Genomic DNA, 22,069 nt, shown 5'->3' on the forward strand with positions numbered 1-22,069 from the left:
CTTAATATTTTTAAGCTGTTTGGGTTGTTGAAAGGATCCTCTTACTGGCAGAGGAACCAGGTGAAACACTACACTGCAGAATTAATAAAATTGTCGTTGATCTGGTTAGTATGACTCAAATAATCACCATATTAGATATGGAATTTGAGGGAAAGCACTGAGAAAAATGTTCAATGACAACAGCTTTAGGCTACAGCCAACACAAACGATGATGAAATGAGTAATGTTTTGAAAGATGGAGGTTTAGCGTATAGAGCAGAATCTTGATCTTGTTTTTAAATGGGGGGGGGGGGGGGCTGTGGACCCCCATACAACATTGCATATATATATATATACACACAATATTTACATACAGTATTTCATGAAGGTACGATGACACAACACAGTTATGGTATGGCGTTGAAGGAAAATGTAAATCGGAAAACAGTCACCTTTGTTGTTAAACAGTACATAACGCTGTCTTTTATTCCATTCAAATGCTATGTCAAATATTGGCCAGAAGATGTCGCCATAGTATATCAAACGGTTCGCCAACGAATTGCTTCTGATTGTCTTTGTAATTCAGAGAGCTCTGGTGTTTCTAGCATTAAAGTATGTGTTATTCCTGCTCTAAACCGTTAACTTTTATTTGTATCCATCGTCTACAAAGAAACTTTTGGAGGAAAAGTAATGCTAAATTCTCGTTCATGTTAGAGCGAGAACAGGGCGGAAGTGACGGCCTAGTCCGTCCCACTAAAACAACCGGGCTGCTGTTTCTTCTGTTATGAAAGCGCTTGAATGGGTTGTTGAATAACTGCAAATTGTCATGCTTTTACAAATCAGCGTGCACGTAGTGGAGGGGCAGTCGGTGCATTCGTTTTATTAATTCACCTTGTCAGAAAGCAGTTTTGTTAATGTGAATAAAAGCAGCGGTAGAATGGCAAAGCGAAGTAAGTGTGCAGTGAAAAAGACCGATACAAAGAAGCTGAAGAGGGATTTAAAGGGAAAGCAAAGCGGAGTAAATCTACAAGTGAAGAAAGAAAATACTGGTATGAAAATCTCGTCTTGTATTCATAGATATACTTCATTAAGTCATGGCTGTTGGGTTTGCTTCTTAAAACTGACGAAGTATTTATTAAGGAACTTCCAGCAGTAGAGACACATTGTCAATGAATCCTTGATTTTATCACATAGTATTAAGAAATATATGTTTTGGTAAATGCATCAATGTAAATTGTTGTTATTTGCAGGAACATGAATATATGTCACATGTTTAAGTTAAAATGGTGATTAAAGATATAAGATCTGGAGAAGAGTCATTTTAAGTGACTTCATTCATCAATACTGACTTTGAATTCATGCATAAAAATAGTTATGGTCGTGGTGTTTGTTTGTTTATGTTTTTAATTGTGCTCCTTTGGTGACGTTGACACGTAAAAGACACGTTTGAGTGAACCGTGCAGGTGCATGTGCTGGCTAACTGGCTGGTTACTGGAGTGGATCTGCTGTCACAGATCTGCAGCTGTGACCCACTTCATCGAAACGTTACAACAGCCAAAGAAAGAAAGAAAGAAAAAAATCACTTTCTTTTCACTTGGTTGATTTGTCATTTACCCAGACCACATGTGAAATTGGTCCCACAACAACTTCTCTCCTAACTTCTGATGTCACGATTTTTGCCTGGAGCCTGTGATAATTCATGCATCACTATATATTAAAAGATTTTCTGTTCTATGTACATGCACGGAAAAGGCATCACTGAAGAAGAGGAAAACCTGGAGAGGAAGGTGAAACAGAAGCCTCGCCACTCCAAAAATCAAGCAACGGGAAACAAGTCATCCAAAACAACTAAAACCACCACCAATCTTGAAACCAGCAAGTACTTTCAGTCCTCACTGAAGGAGGAAGAGCGTGACAGCGAAGAGGAATTTGACAGGGGGAAGTCAGCTGCACCTCCAGGTTGGGTTAATAACAAGAAAGTGGAGAAAGAGGATGAAGGGGAGGAAGAGAGTGAGGAAGATGAGGATGACTGGGAGGAAGTGGAAGGTGGGCTACAGATCAGTTTTAGCGTGGTTATGTAGCACGTAAACAAGGTTGCCAATAAGTTCCTCTGTTGTTCAGAGTTGATGGAGCCTCTGGGTCCAGTTGAACCCCCAGAACCTGTCCTGCCCTCCCAGACCCTTCAGATAGAAATCGAGACTCCAGAAGTCAGGAAAGAGTAAGTATATTAAATGGTGTGTTTTGACGCTCTGTGTCTTAATGTAAATGAGCTATGAAAAGCTGATTTAGATTCAACTGTTGGTATGTTTAAAAGCTGGTGAAAAGTTTTTTTTGTGTACGATGAAACTCTTGAAATTGAAATTCTTTTCTTTGTGGAGGCGAAAAAGAAAGGTAGAATGGGAGACGTATGTGAGACGGATGGTAAACCGATACAAAAAGGACCTGCTGGTCGACATACACAAGGTAAAAACACATCACGCCTCTGAGATCTAAACTGAAGTGAGGCTTGGGTCATGACATGCGTCTGGTTGGTCTTGCAGGTTCATCTGATGTGCCTGATAGCTAGCGGGATGTTCCGGAACCGTGTGTGCAGTGAACCGGACTTGCTGGCCATCACTCTGTCGCTGCTTCCCACCCATTTCAGCATGGTCGCTAAGGAACGCATCGACCAGAACTACCTCTCCGGACTGCTCAAATGGTGTGTGATTGTGAGATCTTGAACGTGGCGTGTGTGTCTGTCTTTTCCTCTTCTCTTTCAATCTCTTCCTACAGGTTTAGAGCAACGTTCACTCTCAACCCCAGTCTTCCTTGTGACCAGCAGACGGACCCCCAGGCTCTCCTGGAGAGGCGGCTGGCTAGTCTATCGGCTAGAAACCACGAGGAGATGACTCATGTTAGTGCTTTGAAATGCACGGCTTTAATCAAATAAAATGCTAATAAATAATTATTTTCCTGTGTTGTTTTGCTCCAGCTCTTCCTGTTGGTCTTGAGGTCCCTGCAGCTTTTGTGCCGATTGATCTTTTCTTTACAACCAATTCCACTCAAACTCCCTCCATCCAAGGTACTCCTTGTAGCACTTTTAAAGGACACTGTTGGACATCTCAATTTGTCCAGGGCTGCAGGAATACAGGCTGAGGAGCCTTATCTGGAGTCCTTTTCATTCTGTTGGGAATGTTTGCACACTTGGCATAATTTCCCAGAAAAATATTGGACTATGCAGCACATTTTATTGCTGAAATGGCTAAATCTTGCAATTTAGACTGTATATGTTATACGTAAAGCAATTTGATATTCTGGTATTCATAATGTATATACATTTTAATCTATTGTCATTAAAATATAGTTATTACTCTGTTATTTCAATCACAATTCTTCATAAAAAGTTGTCAATCTTTGCCCTTTTCACAGGGTAAAGATGCTGCCGGCCCCTCTGAAAAGAGCAACGCTAACCAGGAGAAAAAAGGGACGGACTCAAAGCAATCACCGGGAAACAAGAGACCAATCAAAGAGGGAAAGTCCAAAGCAGACAGAGGAAGGAAAAAAGCAAAGAGAACAGGGGAAGAGAGAGGGGCAGAGGACAAGGAAGAGGAGAAAAGTACAACTTTAGCAGGGCAAAGGCCGAAAAACTCAAAACGCCGCAGCATCGCCTCAAAAGTGAGCTACAAAGAGGAAAGCAGCAGTGGAGCTGATGAGAAGCTAGTGAGCGATGACGACTTTCAGGCGCCCAGCGAGGAAGAGTGCAGTGTGGATTCTGAGAGTGAGGAGAAGTCTACGAAGAGGGCAGCGGGAAAAAGGAAGAGCAAATCTGACTGGACTAAAACTAACACTGCTCAGAAACAACAGAAGAGTGGAGGGAACCTTAAACAGGACAGTCGGGAGTTGGAGGAAAAGAAAGAAATGGAAGGAGGAGGAGGAGAAGGAGGAACGAGGACCATGAGGAGTGGAGCAAAGCGAAGAAGCGGGCAAAAGAAGGGGGGGCCAGGCGATGACGAGTGGCTGGAGGTGTATCTGGCTAAAACATCTTCCTGGATCTGTGTGGATGTGGACCACGGCATTGGAAAGCCTCACCTCTGCTCCCAGAATGCAACGTCACCAGTGACGTATGTGGTGTCTGTGGATGGAGACGGGTTTGTGAAGGACCTTGGGCGAAAGTATGACCCCACCTGGATGACACTGTCCAGGAAGAGACGGGTGGATGAAGAATGGTGGGAGGAAACACTCACCCCATTCATGGGACCTGAAGATGAGAAAGACAAAAAGGAGGAGAAAGAGGTTCCCTAATATTTGTATTTATATTACAACTATGAAGTGTAGAGTTATGTGTCAAATAAGTACTTCATGCTATAATATGCCATCCATCCATCCATCCATCCATCCATCCATCCATCCATTCATCCATCCATCCATCCATCCATCCATCCATCCATCCATCCATCCATCCATCCATCCATCCTCTACCGCTTATCCGGGGTCGGGTCGCGGGGGCAGCAGCCTAAGAAGAGAAGCCCAGACAGAAAATATGCTGTCTTTTCTAAACAACATTTCAATTATTTTCATCTTGGTCCTTCCACAGCTGCAGAACACACTGCTGAACAAGCCTCTGCCCCTCTCAGTGGCTGAGTACAAGAACCACCCGCTGTACGCTTTAAAGAGACACCTGCTAAAATATGAAGCCGTCTACCCTTCAACCGCTGCTGTCCTTGGATACTGCAGAGGAGAAGCCGTGTACTCCAGGTAGGCGATAAAAACAGCCACTAACAGACAGGCACAGTGGCACGGGTCGGTGAAATCTGTTTCTGTAGGAGGAATAAAGAGGAGGAGGACCACAATGTGGCCCTGATGGGATCTATAAGAGAATTATCACTGTTAAACAATATAGCAGCAAGATTTATCCTTCCAGACACTTATTTCCTTTAAATCATTCGCTATAGTTGGACTGGAGCACCCCCCCCCCCCCCCCCCAATTTCCGTGTGTGTGTGTTCTTGTGCTTGGTACATACTTGAGGTGAAGTGAGGACACCTTTTGTGTAAAGAACACTAGTACGTTTAGGTCAGCAAGCAGAATTCTTAGCTGTGATGTAAAGAGTTGTTGGTGTTTTTATGGTGTATAAATCTTGTGTCCATCCAGGGACTGTGTGCACACCCTCCACTCCAAAGATACGTGGCTGAAAGAAGCTCGAACTGTCAGGCTGGGAGAGGAGCCCTATAAGGTTCAAAAAAGTCCTTCTTATTATTATTACGCATCTATTATTAATATTATTATTATGAGGCGCAGCATGTCCCATACATTTACCACATTTAAATGAAACCTTATCATTAGTTATTTCATCTGTTCTGTCTAAGATGGTGAAAGGCTTCTCAAATCGTTCCCGTAAAGCCAGGATGATGTCGGAGACAAAAAATGAGAACGACCTGGCCTTGTTTGGAGAGTGGCAGACAGAAGAGTACCAGCCTCCCATTGCTGTTGATGGGAAGGTACCTGGAGTGATGCCTGTCAAGAAAATCTCTGTTTTGTAAGCAGCTTGTACTTTTAATGTGTCCCTCTCCGCCTTCAGGTTCCCCGTAACGACTATGGGAATGTCTACCTGTTCAAGCCCTGTATGCTGCCTGTGGGCTGTGCTCACCTCAGACTGTCCAACTTGCACCGCGTGGCCAAGAAGCTCAGCATCGATGCTGCCCCTGCGGTGACAGGCTTCGACTTCCATGGAGGATACTCCCACGCCGTGTAAGAAGCTGAAGTAGAATCAGTAGAACGACCACAAACTACAGAAATGTGATTAGTTCATGTCATGAAAGCCACTAAACCCTCATGTTAACATATGGATGACAAACGGGTTAAAAGGAGTTATAGTCTGATTTGCTTGTGATTTATAAGCAAAGCATTATTTGTAAAATAAAGGGTGAAAATGTGTGTGTTTCAGTACTGATGGCTACGTTGTTTGTGAAGAGTTTGAGGAGATTCTGCGAGCAGCCTGGGTGGAAGAGCAAGAGCTTCAGAAACAGAAGGAAAAAGAGGTGTGTATGGATGTATACACACTACATTTGCCAGTACCAAAATATGTATTGTCCCAGCAAATTGACGACATTTTAGTTGGTTCTCGCAAATTCAAAGGGCTGTTTAAGGGTTCAAATGTAGGTTTAGGTTTGAGGGTGGAATTGGGTTTACGTTGGGGTTAGGATAGGGAAGTGGGTAATGTTTTATTTCTATGAAAGCCCTTACAAAGATAGAAGTACAAGGGTGTGTGTGGTTAGAGAGAGAGTGAATAATCTTAGAGTGGATCAAGATATTAGCTGGTCCAATTGTTTTTGCCCAAAGCCCCAAAATACTTGTTTTAGCCCTGGATACACCAGGAAAATCCATGAATCCAGTCCCAGACTAGATTTAATTGACTAAAACAGTGCAGGCAACTGACAACAAATAATGCTACATACATTAATAAATAATGTGGGATATAATGTCAGTCATTCTCCTGGTTGTGTAAGAATGTGATGTATGTAACCATTCTTTTACAGTATAAAAAGTTGTATTTATATATCTTTGATTTTACTTCAGTTTCATGTTTTGCTGTATTTGTTTCTCATGGTGATGAAAAACATACAGCCAGATCTTTTTTTAAAACTGCTGCGTTGTTTTAACAAAACAAATGCAAATATAGATCTATGAATAATAGCTCCTCTAATAACTCCTCACTGTGGCTCTCTTGTGTCTAAATTGTGAAGCTAGGATATTTTACTGCCATCTAGTGGCCATGCATTCAACTTGCATGTGGGCTGAAATGAACATAATTTAATCATGGCAAAGAATACCTAACAAGCAATATATGAATGAATGTGTGCAAAGCAGACTTGAACATGTACAATGGCTGGATCGCACAATATAACTTTTTTTTTCACATGCAGAAAAGAGAAAAAAGGGTGATTTCCAATTGGACTCTGCTGGTAAAGGGACTCCTGATAAGAGAGAAGCTCAAGAGACGCTACAGCAAGAAGAACCAGGGACTCAGGATTCTTGCTGATGGAGAAGAGCCTGGTGGGCTGTCATCTGATGAGGAGGCGGGTGAAGGTGCCAGTCCTGCAGCTAAAAATGCTTCTGAAACTCTGGCTATGTCGTGGCCTCAGAACAGACAAGAAGAGGAGGACAAAGACTGTGTCAGTGGGCTGCAGAAAAAAAAGATGACAAAACGAGAAAAAAAAGGACAGGACAAACATTTATTCCCTTTTGAGAAACCTTAAAATTGCATTGGAGTTTAGTCATTTTAAGATCAGGTACACATCCAGAAAAGCTATTGGCTGTCTGCCTCCAATGTTTACCTGAGAAACACTAATAAATCTTGAAAAGTATAAATATAAAGATTTAACTTAAGAAGCTTCTCATTAATACAGTCACTTGTTCTCATGTGTATTATTTCTTACATAAGTGTTTCTCTTTGTACATTCACACAGCTGATTATCGTGTATAAATAAAACTGTTTTTCTATGGAAAAATACATTTGATACAGAAATACAATAATTTGATAACTAAAATGTTGACTTATTTGTCATTTCTTGTTCTTGCAAACTCTGCTGGATTAAGAATTAATTCCTAGTACAACTAAATCTATGTGGGAACTAGTGACATAAAGCTGGAAATTCTGGACTAATAGGTATTAGCAATAAAAGACTGACCTGCTGTGTCAGACAATATAGTTTCAGCTGCTGATGCATGTCTGTTCTCAACATTTTAAGACCAATTAATGCAACAGTGCATTACCTCTGGGGTCTGAATCCTGTGCTTCTCCCTAGTGCCCTTAATACACATGTTGCTCCTATACATTTTAGAGCAAAAGCAATTTGAGTGTCCATTTGGCTGCAGATTTGCAGTGCCTGCACTCTTCCAACTTCCGATAGCAGCTCAGAAAGGTTTTCCTTTGATTCTATATCATCTTTGACATATTTTTACGGAAATTCAGTGTGTAAATGCAGCAGTAATGTGCACATATTACACCATTTAGATGGAAATGACTTAGTTTTGTTTCATAGATAAGTGAGAATCTGTTATGTTGGCCATTGTTATAAAGTATATTACTGAGAGGCAAAACTATCTGTAGTGCACCCACTCACATAGCTATTGCTGTAAAGCTTATGCTGCGTAATGATACCTTAAATCACTTAAATTCTGCTGCAATTATGAATAGGAAGCGCTGATGTACAGTTTGTACAAGCCCGGGAGCTTTCCGAGACAGAAAAGGCTGGCAAGACGGGGGCGGACGTGACGTCACAGATAAGTCCAGTCCGTCTTCCGCCTACCAACCAGGCGAGCCGAGTGTAAATCGCTTTTTGGGTCTCCCCTCACTAAAATCACCTTTGGGCATCAACTCGGCCAGAGCTGACACTGCTCTGAAAGGTCAGTACCACCGTCTTTACCCAGCGTTGGCCACTCTGCTGGTTATTTAAATGTACGTCGCTAATCCTGAGACGTGATCGGCCTTGTTTACATCGCAATCCGCGGACTAAAGTGGCTCAGAGGCGGATGCTCCGTGTGGAGGGGGCGTTAGCGGTTATCTTACTTGGTTCCTGGGAAAATACAGAATCATATTTTCTTGGGGGAAAATGCCGGTTTTCCTCGCCAATGTAAACGATACTTTAGGTCTAACAGTTGGCGTCCTTAATATGCTTTCCTCCAGGCTACTTATGCCTGCCAACCCTGTAGCCTCGGAGCTAATTGGGTAATGGTGAGTTAGCAGCCCATCTCTGCTTTTAGCAGCCCATCTCTGGGTTTATGCTTTAGTTAATTTCATATCGTCACGAAAGGCCCAGGTTCGGCAACAACCAAAGTTCTGTCAGGCCGCTTATTCTCTCTCTGAACCGCTAACTCCCATCCCCCAAGAGGCGTTATCAAACCCGTGCTTAGTAGCCGTGTTACATTAGCTTAGCAAGATGTGTGTCACCCAGTTTGGTGCCTATTTTTAGCCTGGTCCGGGTGGAATGTGTCTGTGACTGCGCACCGGGGTCGCCTGGAAGGTTTCCCCTGCTAAATCTTGTTTACTATCTAATGCAATTTTATATTCGGTACTATTGAACCCATATGACTTTGTGAGTAATGAGGAAGATTTGCTGCTAGTTCACCTCGTGGTTTTTGTTTGCAGATCTCCAATCGGGTCATTTTGTTATTAAAATGAGCTGTACTAAATGTCAGCAGATATCAGTCAGCTTTGGTTTTATGGACTAATGTTTATCCTTCATTCTCAAGGCTTAATATTTGTCCCTATAGTTTGTATTTTGTTTGGCTCATCTGCATGACAGAAGGACATTGGACTTTATTCAGTAACAGCCGACGGCCTTTGAAACACAAGTATCTTAATAAAGCCTGTCAGCCCACTTTCTACTCATTAACGGAGTTTCAGGAATATGTAAGACGGTGCAGGGTTATTCCATAGTAAAAACACGAAATGATTAATGAATGTGGTGTCAAGATGTTTGGATGCAGAGTCGGTTTTAAGATTTAATGCCAACATTCAATGTAAAATATTTTGATGTGGCCATTTAAACTAATCTAAGCAGATCTATCACTAGATAACTGCAACTTTATTAGTTGTAATTTAACTGTACTGCTCTTTCAATCAGTTATAAAAGACAGTTTTCTGCAATGTTATATGAGATTAAATCCAGCAGCTACACTTTTGCTGTCATTTGATGAAGACATCTCAAAGAGTGCTGGACAGTATAGTTTAAATTCATCAAATTGGCAGATATATGCTAACCCACAATGACAGTTACTCTTGCTCTGTGTGTATATTTCTGCATGTACAGTATCTGTCAACAGTTTACACCTGTAATTTATTTAAAAATTACATTTAACATGTGACAAAAACTGGGACGATTCACTGAAAACATTGACCACACATACTGTTTTTTCCCTTCTTTTTTTGCTTGCCCCATTTTCTCCCATTGTCTGCTTCTTTTCTCTGCCCTCATTGTTTTCCTTGCCCTTTCCTCCATCAGTCTGCTTTTCTCCCCTCAGAACATCCAGTCATCAGCTGTCCAAATGAGTGACGGGGAGTGTGACTTCTTCTGCTTTTTTCGCTGCTGCTGAGCACAGTCTTTGCGTGCCTTAACCAAGAAGACAGGCTGTCTCTGAAAGGTGGAAAAGTAGGTGGAAACTGGCCTGGGAAGCCACAGGGAGGTGGAGCGTCAAACCAACCATTTCAGCTAATCAGACCACTGGGATCCGACAGGTAGACTAAGCGTCTACCTGTCTGGGTGATTGGGTCAGTTGACTGAATGTCTGTGGACATGAACAGCCAGGCTTCCGACAGCAACGAGGAAGACTTCGGGGTGAATTCTGAAGAGGACGATGAGGATGATGGAGGGGAAGAGGAGGATCAGGGAGATATTGAAGCCTACTATGACGGTGTGGCCAGTGACGTGGAGCAACAAGGCGCTGACTCCTTTGACCCCGAAGAGTACCAGTTCACCTGTCTGACCTACAAAGAGAGTCAGAGGCTGTTGACAGAAGAGGTTAACACTGTGGCCACGGCATTGAAGGTGCTTAGTTAATATGTCTTTCATTGAATACTTCTTTCAGAATCATTAATTAAACCTGAAGTGTACACATTACAACTGATAAAACATCTTGGGTAATTTACTGTAAATGTGTGTACTTTTTTATTTAGTATTTTTCTTTACACATTAGATATTTGTATTTTCATCTAATTTTTTAGAGGCACACCCACAGTAGAATCATAAAGTTTTCTTGTGAAGTCCATCTGCAGTCTTCTTAGCAGCACCCAAGGGGAACACAGCAAATCTTAGCTAATTTCCTGCCTATGAAAGTTCCGATTTCTTGGGCCTTTAGAAGAAGTCATGGCTGACTTTGGCTGAATTGTACAAAGCTTTGAATGGTCTCACTCTTTCTTCCTCTCCCAGGTTTTACCAGCAGTAGCAAAATTGATCCTGGTGCATTTTCACTGGCAGGTTACACAAATACTCGACAGGTACTTTTAACCCGTTTTGCTGTAATCTTTCTTTACTTGTGCCGACACTCCGCCGAGTTAAAAACAAAAAATCACTTAATCAGTTTTCTCTGTTCCTCTGTCTCCCTCTCCTACAGGTATAAGTCCAACTCATCTCTGCTGTTGTCAGATGCTCTGGTGCAGCCCAGTAGCACCTGCAGATCAGCCACTGTAAGTAATCCTCATCTGTATGAGTCTCACCAGTAGATATCTCTTTGAGCTGAAAAAAATGGTGCAAACTTCTTAATTGCTTACCAAATTATTCAGGCAACCAGCCAAGGTTCGGGCTATGCACCTGGATCAGCAGACATCGATGCCAAAACATAGCAGTCATTTTAGTGGCGCCTAAACTCATATTCACAAACTCTAAAAGATGCACTATATGATCCTGCATGACGTCACTACCATTAATGTTTGAAGTCAGTACCAAACAAAACAGCAAGCTCGTCGTACCCCCCCCCCCCCCCATATTTCCATAATCGCCATGAAAGCACATCAAAATAGAAAGTTGATCTGTGCTACGCTAATGTTGCTAAAAGTAAATTTATAATTATATCTGCAGGCGCACTAACCCCCCTGACCATCTTGTTAGTAATTGGCTGGGTCTTGGTTTGTTAAATTTGGTGCATAGCCTGCCCCCCCCCATTTACAACTCTGTATTGTCTTAGGAGACCAGATTTCTTTCAGTGTCAGGGACCAGGCAACAGAATAAGAGATGGCAATGATTTGACATAAAAATGAATTTGCACTGAAACTGTTGCAAGATTGCACCTTTAGCTATAATATAAATCTATCTAGGCAATAGTGATACATGGTTGCTTGACAATCAAGAGTCCCTCTGGAATCATCTAACCATCTATTTCCTGGCCCACTGTTTAATGAGAATTTCCTTAAAATACATTTTTAAACATTTCACTTTATTTTTTTTTCACAAATGGACAGATAATGGCCAGCTGTCACATAACCTCCTTGGTGGAGGGAACAATTAAAATCTTGTATAAGCAATGTGATTAGGTTGTGTATTTCTGCCAGTGGCAACGGCTCACAGTCACGAGTTCCCTGGATGTGTAGAAAAAGCCTTTCAGCTGAGTAAACTTTGCACTGCAACATTTTATTTGTCTTGAAATTCTCAGAATCTCAAATGAACCAAGCACATTTGGAGTGATTAGCTCTACTGTGCGCTGTATTTGATGGCGTGTTTGACCTTCAGGCACCTCAGTCCCTGCACTGTGGCGTGTGTCTACAAGTCGTCAGGAGAGACTCGTTGCTGGCACTGCCCTGTCAGCACTCCTTTTGCAAAGCATGCTGGGAACAACACTGCACTGTACTGGTCAAAGATGGCATGGGAGTTGGTGAGTTGGATTGAATGCGTTCATTAAAGCACCTTTTTTTGGAGATTCTGCTAGAAAACTTAAAATGCCAAAGCACCAGAAACCTCAGAGCACATTTCAGTTTAACGCTGACTTCTATATTGGTCAGTTATGCTAGTTTAGTGATGTAATATCCTCTGTTCTACGGGTGTAAAATACCCACCTGGTGTAAAATATACAGGAAGGCGAACTTCAACTTTTAAGTGCACGTTTGTATGCGAGAGTGCTTGTGAGGGCTAAGTGCTGTGTCAGCAGATGGGTGTGTGGGAGTGTGCACCAAAGTTTTTGTACACAATACTTTATTTGTGTTCTCTAGTGCACGTACTTGAACAGTCTCTCCTGCTGTGGTGTGTGGGTTCACCGTTGCAGTTTTTTCTAGTTTTTTTGTTTGATAAAGTCATCTCGCTAAACAAGACTAACTCTAACTGAGAGCAAAGCTTCTCTATCAGCTGCACAAAGGACACGTTTATGGTGACTCCATTTCACTTCCTGGGTGGTTTCTAATTTGAAACCAAATAAATTAAACACCAAAGAAACATTTTACTCTGTCAAATTTGATGTTAAGTAGGAGAGTACACACGTCCTCACAATATGCTGTCCTATTTGTGTGTGTGTGTGTGTGTGTGTGTACAGGTATTTCATGTATGGCTCAGGACTGTTCCCTGCATATGCATGAAGACTTTGTTCTGCCATTGCTGCCAGCTGAGGAGCTTAAGGACAAATACAGACGCTACCTCTTCAGAGACTACATAGAGGTGTGTGTGTTAGTGTGCGCGTGTGTGTGTGGGAAGGGGGGGGTTACGTGCATGTGCTCAGATGCTGTACAGTATCTGACATGTCCTGTCTCGCCTTGTACTTAAGGATTTGTGTAGGAGCTCAAGTGAATCCTCGGATCTCCTTCACACCGATTTAGCTCTTAATCCTCACATGATGCGTCTTCACTCTGTTCACTTTGGGCTTCCTTCTGAGTCTAAATACAAAGGATTATACAACCTAAGGCTTTATGATCTATGGGTGTAGTATAACCAGTTTTAATAGCTTTATGCTTTACTCAGATTTCATTTCATAATTGTATAGAATGTTGCCTGGTGTTAAATTTGATTAAATAGTTGGTGGATATATAGATTTAGTGAACCTTGATTCCTGAAATGTACTTCTTTGTTTCCACTTTTAAGTAGCCATGCATCAAAAATCAAATATAAAATGGAAGGAGGTGTCAGAGTTTTCTGCTCGTGCTCTTATGCCTTTAAAGTATCCACAGGTTATAACATTCACTCTTGACTTGAAACTACTCACTGTACAGCACATTTCAGTGTGGATCAGTCCTCTTACTCAGCATCCAGGTTTCTAGATTTGGAATCGATGTGATCACAAGTGTCCCAATCTGCCGTCACCCAGCAGAGGACCAGCGGCTTAAATCTTTGACACGATCTCACTTTCCTACTTAACTGTCCCTCATTTGATGTTCATGTGTGTGGCTGTTGATTCATCCACAATTCAGATGTGCCACATCATCATCATCATTTCTGGACCTCTAGATCTTTTTCTGGATCTCAAAATCCCTCTCTGAATTTTTTTTCCAGATCTCTTTCTGGCTCTCTAGAGCTCTGTTTTTCTCTCCTACTTGTTTATCTGTCTCACGTTCTGTCTGTATCCCACTTTAGATCTCTTTCTATCAATCTCACTCTGGATCTCTTTCTAGATCTTTTTCTGGATCTCCTTGATCTGTAGGTCTCTCTAGATTCTGTCTTTAGCGACCCATCCGCCCACCTACCTACTCACACAGGCTAAATGAGAAGGAACAGATTTGCTCTGTGTTTATTCAGCTGATTCTAATGTCCTAATCTTTATGATGAAAGGTGCCAAGATGTTTTTGTCCACGTCATAAGTGTGGTCTACTCTGTGTTCTGTTTTGAGAGTTTTTCTGGGTATTTCTCATTAAATGTGATTATCTGAGTTATGCATTTATTTCTCTTCTTTGAATAATTTGCTGCTGGGTTTTGCAGAGTCACTTCCAGTTGCAGTTGTGTCCGGGTGCAGACTGTCCCATCGTCATCAAGGTGCAGGAGCCCCGAGCACGCAGGGTGCAGTGTAGCCGCTGCAGTGAAGTCTTCTGGTAGGACACACACACTCACTCTTGCATCAATAATATGCTATGTAATGTAACCCTACATTGGTTTAAATTGTGTTTTGGTATTCAGACCTTAAAATTCTGTCTCTCAGATATTTTTTTCTTCTTTATGTGGAAATTTCCATGTACACATTACATGATAAGTGGCCAGATTCAAAGTGTCAGATTGAGTCATTTACTGATTACATTTCAAAAGTTTAAAAAAAGATAAACCTTTAGCTGGGAAAAGGAAAAATGCTACTAATACAAATACTTAACAAACTGAAACGTAAAGCCTAATGCAAAGAAGAAGTAATTGAATATTCTAACCAGGGTTTTGTTTTCATGAACCAAAACATGGGAACATGTTTGGTGGTCAGCACTAAACACAGAAATTGTTAAAACTGCAAAGCTGCAATGTGACAGCAAAAATTTGAGGAACACTGAGATTTGCCAAAGTCCATCTGTTGATAGTCACTTTGACCCCTCTGAGGCAAATGAGATTAAACGGGTCACAGATTTTCCGTTTCTTCCTCTTTGTTTCAGCTTTAAATGCCGTCAGATGTACCACGCGCCCACAGACTGCGCAACGATCCGCAAATGGCTGACCAAATGTGCAGATGATTCAGAGACGGCCAACTACATCAGCGCACACACTAAAGATGTACGAGAGACACACGAGCAATCTACTACCTCAATGTTCACACTGCAACTTCTGTCCAGAGCTGGGTGTTAATGTGGAGTCAAAGCCAGGATCCAGAATTGGACCCATCCATACAATAGGATCCTGCTCAAACTTAGTTTGGATTGAAGTATCCATCTCTGCCATGGTCGTTGTGTAGTCTCATTTCTGAGCCAGACAACAACGTCTCTGCAGATCTGTGATGGCTGTGCAGGAATTTAAAGCCTGAAATATGACACGACTGTAGATTGAGGTCGTGCAGCCAACGTGTGACCTGTGTCACAAGCTCCCTTCAGAACTCAGATGTGGACACACCATTGCCAAAAGTGTGAATGTAGCTTTATGTTGAACCTCATCTAAAATGTTCTCAGACAATTTAAAACTTGTATCTATTGCTTAACGTCCACTAACTCGTAGGTTTTTGTTATTCCGATTGTCCTCAGTGTCCTAAGTGCAATATATGCATTGAAAAGAACGGAGGGTGCAATCACATGGTGAGTTTTCAGTTTCATGTGGGTATAACTTGTTTTTTTTTTCCAATTTTTGATTCATTTATTTGACCACCTCTTTTCTCTGGGTTTCTTTCAGCAATGTTCCAAGTGCAAACATGGTAAGCATTATTTTTTCCACACCTCCTGGCACCACGGATCAACAATAACTTCACTGCTCTGTGGGGCATTTTACATTGTACCTTGATTAATAATACCGTGTTTTCTTATTTTTAAGACTTCTGCTGGATGTGTCTTGGTGACTGGAAGACTCATGGCAGCGAATATTACGAATGCAGCCGTTACAAAGAAAACCCAGATATTGTCAACCAGAGCCAACAGGCTCAGGCCAGAGAGGCCCTTAAAAAATACCTCTTCTACTTTGAGAGGGTGAGTCTTCACTTCTCTATGTTGCATGGCTAAAAATGAAATGAGGAAAGAACAGATTGTATGAAACCCAAAAAAAGTCCTCTGAAAGTGTATTTTGTCTTCAATTTGGATATGAGCAGTGGGAGAATCACAACAAGTCTCTGCAGCTGGAGGCTCAGACGTACCACAGGATACAGGAAAAGATCCAGGAAAGAGTTATGAACAACCTGGGAACCTGGATCGACTGGCAGTACCTGCATAACGCTGCAAAGCTACTGGCCAAGGTACTGACACCCTGAACTGTGTTCATGCCTTTATTCAGTGCAGGTTTCCTTTTACACCGTCCCTTTCTGTGTTAAATATTGAGGTTATAATATCTGTTCTGTAAATCACATGAATTTTATCAGATAATATTTCCTCTCTTATTGAACCATATTATTAAAATGAGGTAAAATGGTCTCTCCAGTGTCGCTACACGCTGCAGTATACCTATCCTTATGCCTATTACATGGAGTCCGGCCCACGCAAAAAACTGGTCAGTACTCCATTCCTTTATTGCCAAACATTGTTTGAAAGTGTTGTGATTCCAGTACATCCTGATAGCTTTCCATCTTTTTGTGTCTTGAAAGAAGTGTTGAGGCTTTAACCAGTGTGGGAGGGTTCCTCTTAGTTTTGTTGTCTCTGCTTGTCTACAGTTTGAGTACCAGCAAGCCCAGCTGGAAGCAGAAATAGAGAATTTATCTTGGAAAGTGGAGCGAGCCGACAGCTATGAGAGAGGAGTTGTGGGAGGAGAAGGGGAGCTCAGTGCCAGTGACAGAGGGGTAAGAACTGCTCAGTGGGTGAGATGCACTGACATGTCTTTCAGAGTGATTTCCAATTTGGAATTTATGGCCAAAAATATTGCTACCCTTGTTATTGTGTTATATTTCTTCCAGAAAACACATTATGTTTTTATGAGACAAAAAAAGAAAAATCCAAAGAATCAAATTGCAACATGGTCCAAAATTGCAAATAAGTATTGGCACCCTGAGAAGTCATTGCATCCCCCTCCCCCCAAACGCACACACACAAACACACACACTCACGTGGCATGTAACACATGGGTAGTGTAGTAATCACACTTGCAGCCAGTTAAAAATAGAGAAAAGTTGAGTCAACCTTTGGTCCGTTAGTAACACTGTGAATGACTCAAACAAAGAAGAGTAAACGGTCATCTGTGGTTTTGAGAGCCGGAATTGTGTAAAAACATGGACAATCTGAAGGCTACAAGTCAATTTCCAGAGATCTTGATGCTGCTGTGACCTGATTGGTGGCTCTGGTAGGAGATCCAGGACAAAAACGCATCAGATTCCAGGCCCCAGTTTGCTTAAGCTTGTGTAAAAAAGCTACAATCAATCAGGCTTCTGGCTCTGGGACTGGATGCCTTGACTGTATAAATGTGTCATCAAATGAGCAATCAGCCCAGATCTGAATCCTATTGAACACTTGTGGAGAGAATGTAAAGCAGCAGTTAGGAAAAATTTTTAATTTAGATAATAATTTCACATGTATTGGTTTAAAGTCTTTTCAAGCACTGACCAGAACTAGATTTTTTTTACCCCATTTTAGTAACAAATGTATCTCCTTGTGTGTGATGGTTACCGTGGTAGTTACTGTCCCTTTGGTGTCTGCTTGCCCCCAGGACCTGGAGAACCAGATGCACATTGCTGAGCAGAAGCGCCGCACGCTGCTGAAAGATTTCCACGACACCTGAAGTGGCTGCTACTGGCCAGCACCTCCTTCCCGTTGCCCCCACACTCCCACGTTTGCTTCCTTCCACGATGGTTTCTCAGCCATGCTGACTCTTGTCTTGTCTCTTTCTGCTTCTGCATTTGCTTTTTTCCCCCTTTCTTCCTTTGTGTCTAACCCCCCCCCCCCCCCCCCCCCTTCCCTTGTCTCATAATGTTGCAGGGAGACAGAAAGGCACATTATCTTTCCCTTTTCTTCACATTTTCAACCTCATCACATTTTGACTTCAGAGCATCACTTTTCCAGCGGTTACACTTGGTATAGTTTTCAAGTTTGATCACAAAGTTGGACTTTTAAGGTCTTTTTGAAAACGTATTTAGACACTGACATGAGCATTTAAACCAACATGTTTTCTCATGAACAGTTTGTAAAAGTCAGGGCTTTTATTCTCTTGACATTATCCTTGTGGTGCTGACATCATTATTGGACAGAAATTGAAGTTAAAGATTGAGGTTTGTGTTATGGAGTCAGTAATTAAAAATGTGTAGGAATTTGAATAAAATTTATTTAAGAAGACTTCACTGAATTTGTTTTTGGTGGTTTTCATGTCGACCAGCAGGGTCTTTGGGCAGTTGCAGCTGTGTGGTGTCTCACAGAACTTCAACTAAACAATTGGGCCTCAACTTTGAAAGTTTTTTTTTTTGTTCTAAAATTAAAAAAGAGGAAGTGAAATATGTGAATAAGAAATTGGAGTCAATTTGAAGTATTTCAAGATCTTTTTTCATGAAAGAAGAACCTGTAAACTGTCTCGTGTGGCTGATCTACAGTATTTTGAACAAACTTTATTATCAATCCAAACACTTCCAATGAACAATGGCAGGTAACTCCAGGTGTGAAAGTGTATGTGAGGAGTATCGTGTGAGGACTATATACCAAATGAGACAAACGTGCGGTCATGGGAAACTTCATTGATTAAGTTGTCCGTAAACGCCTCGCATGTTGTTTGTTTACCACACGAGCGTGAGTCACTACAGCCAATAGTGCCAGCAGATAAAACCCTGACTCTGAAAAGGCTGGAACAGTGCGGTTTTAGACCTTCTTTGTTGATTTCTTCTATGCTCTGCTACTGCAGCACCAGTGTACAGCAAAACTCTCATTTCAGTCATTCACACTATAATGGCACCTATTTGGTGCGTTCACACCGCACTCTTGATATGACAATGTTCAAACACTCCTGCAGAAAAGGAACCATTAGTTTGTGTCCTTCCTTCCCCGTGTGCTCTCTTGAAGTTCCTCCCCTCACCTTATTTGGCTCTTGATTTCCTCTTCCTGCTCACCTTGTTCACTTCTCTTCTCAAAAGATGGCTGTCGATAGACCATTAAAAAAAAAAAAGGTAATTTTTACTTGAAAGTTTTTAAAACCAGACTCTGTCTCATGTGTTTATTAACCGTGCAAACGCACAGATCTTGCACCCATTTAATTCAGAATTTATATGATGTATAGTTTTTTTTACAGGAAGTAAATGTAAGTTGTAAAAGGTTCTTCAGCTTTGCCAACATTGATAGATATGACATAATTCACAATTGAGTTGTTTCTTTATAGTCCATAATAGAATTAGATATTGACCACAAAATAAGGGTATAAGATGTGTCCAACCACTATGGATGTGGAGTGATTGTATATGGATCCCTGTTTATGAGCATTCAAAAGTGAGTAAAAGAGTTGCTCATGGTTGAGCTTTTTATTGTCATTAAAACAAAATGGTCAGCAGCTTTACTCAAAAGCTGTTGTCATTCATTACAGAGCCGTGGCTTAAATATTTACTAGCAAAAATAAGAATTCTAGGGCAAATGATTTCAATTTCTATTCAGACTAATACTCTTATACCAGAAACTGTTGTTGCCTCCTTACAAAGAGCTGCGTCGCAGGGCTAGAATCAAATTATTGCACGTGGATTCTATAAAAGAAAGTTCATCTCGTTATTTTTAACATAAACTTTCAAATCTTTTATTTGTGCAGCTAAGAGTATTTGAACATCATTAAAGGTTTTTAATTTGTTTCACTGCAGTTGAGTGTTGCAATTTTGACACTGGATTGATATATTCAGTCTTCTTTCTCTGTGCAGTGATGATATGCAGAACAATTAATGAATAAATGGTTTGTTTTTAGTCTAATTTTTGCATCACCAGCTTTTCAGTTTCCTGAGTGGAGATGCTTTGTCAATTCATGCCTTTTTAAACATTAATAACAATTTTATACAGTTAATTATTATATGAATGATTATTATTGTGTTTAATACTTACCAGTTGCCTGACACATGACAAGCCCCTGGCCAATTCAACAATAAAATAAACAAATCAATTAAAATAATTCAACCGATAGTGAAAGAAAACAAAACAAAATTCCTGCAAATATTTTTCATTAGTAAAGAGTATAAATATACACAACATCCTTCGTGAAATTAGTTATTCCATTTAAATTCTTATGGTTAAAATAAGTCGATGAAAAGTTACAAACCTCTTTTTCTGACCCAAACAAGTCCTGACTGATGCCCTTAGTCATTTTATGGAGATGCATTTTAATAATATTATGCTTCTTTTCAAAGTTGCTTTTATCGTATATAAACTGCAAATATTGCATGTGTAGGGGGGTTAATCCCTCGTTGCCAGTTCATGTTAAAACTCTGGTAGTGATTTTGTTGAAAAAATGATCAGCGGAAAGCATTGATGTAAGATGGATACATGTGAGATGCATTTATGAAAAGTTGGAGAGATTAATATATAGTCTACTCCAGAGAATGAATGATGGGTGCCATCCCAAAATCCAGCAATTTCAGTTTCACACCATCAAGGAAACACATTAGGTGCCTAAAATGAGGACACGCGGCTCTTTATTCTGTTGAGGCTTTATCCATGCTGAGCCATCGTTAATAGACGTGATTGATGGAGATACTCAGATGTTCTCAGTCTTATTTAAGGCTGGATGAAGATGATCAGAGCTTTCAGCTTTGCTGCCCCCATGGCCTGAAATACACTACAGACTAAACTGAAACTCCCTGAAGTAATTACGCTTGGAGCCTTCTGTTCTATCCTGAGGGACAGACAGCGTGAGACCTCTGAGCAGCGCCTGTGTGCTCTTTACTGTTTGTGGTTTTGTTACAGCTGTACTATCACTTTCTTGTAACTTCCTATGACGTGCTGCAGACTTCTGGACACCCACTTGAACGAGCCTCACGAGGTGAGTATTATCACTGTTGGGCCACGCTGACAGAAGGAAAGAGCCCCGGCCCTGTTGGACGGAGGGCTGCCCACTCCTGATACAGGATCTAGTCCAGGATCTAGTCCTCGATAAGCTTGGTGAGCTGGACACCAATGCTCAGGCATTTCTTTGAGGCCTCTCTTGACCTGACTAGCACAAATGAGGTGCAGTAAAGACCTTGAACATCAAAAGTATGTTGGTAGGCTACAGAACCATACTTCCATGCTGGACTCACCACAGTTGTCCCAAACGTTGCGTCTAATGAAATGGAGCCCTCAGGAAGCCAAAAGACACATATGTATTCACTCTCAAAGTGACAGACAAACATTAAAGCTGCGGAGGTTACAATGGAGAGACCAATAACGATGTAGCCAGTGCAGAAGACTTCAGGGATTTGGAAGCCTTTGCCAATATCCCACCACAAGTGTTGAATGCCATTGTAAGTGTGGTAGGACGTAGGGAACAATGCAAAATTTAGCCATCCCAATGAGGAAGGGGCCAATGGACAGCAAGTGGATTGAGTCCAAATAGTTGGGATAATTTCCTGGTAATATCAGCGCTGCCACTGCAAAGGCTGAGATAGCTCCACTGAGGCCCACCCCAATTACCCTGTGTGTGATGGACATCATCATGGGGAGAGACCACTTGTAAATGGTGAGATGTGGAGAAATGGGTCTTTTTAATCTGGCATTTGTAGACCAAAACTTGTTCATTTCCTCCTCGGCCGTTGTTCCCTTCAGAGCAGCATGTGTGTAGAGGATAGTGGGGTCTTGACCTGCAGATACCCTGATGTGCCAAAAGCCTTAAAAGCGCCATGCTTTCAGATAGGGACTACAGGCAAACAAAGGAATAGTATAGTGGCAGCAGGATGAGCAGAGCCCCCTGGCCCTGAGCCTGTGAAGAGCAAGGATCAAAGCCCCTCAGTTGCCTTGATTCTATTGTCTGTGTTTCTTATTTCTGCAAGAGACCAGGCACATCTTGACCTGTAGGCAGTGCCCCAGATGGAGTTCTACTGGTCAATCATCTTTGTCTGGAACTAGAACTGATTCAAACAAAGACACCCTTTACACATGGGTATACATCTTAATTTGTA

The 22,069-nt window shown here is 41.5% G+C and overlaps 2 protein-coding genes and 1 pseudogene across 2 annotated transcripts; 2 read left to right on the forward strand and 1 right to left on the reverse strand.

Moving 5' to 3' along the window:
* The first annotated feature begins 709 nt into the window (after positions 1-709).
* xpc (xeroderma pigmentosum, complementation group C) lies at positions 710-7,503 on the forward strand. Its single transcript, XM_057039976.1, has 14 exons — positions 710-1,028; positions 1,732-2,025; positions 2,101-2,197; positions 2,358-2,442; positions 2,520-2,677; positions 2,752-2,872; positions 2,951-3,040; positions 3,388-4,251; positions 4,553-4,713; positions 5,108-5,189; positions 5,323-5,454; positions 5,535-5,704; positions 5,901-5,994; positions 6,880-7,503. Exons 1-14 carry the CDS (start codon positions 917-919, stop codon positions 7,210-7,212), a joined length of 2,793 nt encoding a protein of 930 aa, XP_056895956.1. The 5' UTR covers positions 710-916; the 3' UTR covers positions 7,213-7,503.
* A 702-nt stretch (positions 7,504-8,205) lies between these two features.
* On the forward strand, positions 8,206-19,143 carry arih2 (ariadne homolog 2 (Drosophila)). Its single transcript, XM_057039984.1, has 15 exons — positions 8,206-8,362; positions 9,961-10,503; positions 10,885-10,952; positions 11,069-11,141; positions 12,181-12,322; positions 12,974-13,095; positions 14,347-14,456; positions 14,997-15,114; positions 15,576-15,626; positions 15,721-15,742; positions 15,859-16,010; positions 16,130-16,273; positions 16,456-16,524; positions 16,685-16,810; positions 17,671-19,143. The coding sequence occupies exons 2-15, from the start codon at positions 10,240-10,242 to the stop codon at positions 17,740-17,742; spliced, it is 1,533 nt and encodes a 510-aa protein (XP_056895964.1). The 5' UTR covers positions 8,206-8,362; positions 9,961-10,239; the 3' UTR covers positions 17,743-19,143.
* Positions 19,144-21,047: 1,904 nt separating this feature from the next.
* Positions 21,048-21,792, reverse strand: LOC130529597 (succinate dehydrogenase cytochrome b560 subunit, mitochondrial-like; annotated as a pseudogene).
* Between the last annotated feature and the right edge of the window lie 277 nt (positions 21,793-22,069).

The sequence above is a fragment of the Takifugu flavidus genome, chromosome 8, assembly GCF_003711565.1.
Source record: "Takifugu flavidus isolate HTHZ2018 chromosome 8, ASM371156v2, whole genome shotgun sequence".
Taxonomy (NCBI): Eukaryota; Metazoa; Chordata; class Actinopteri; order Tetraodontiformes; family Tetraodontidae; genus Takifugu; species Takifugu flavidus.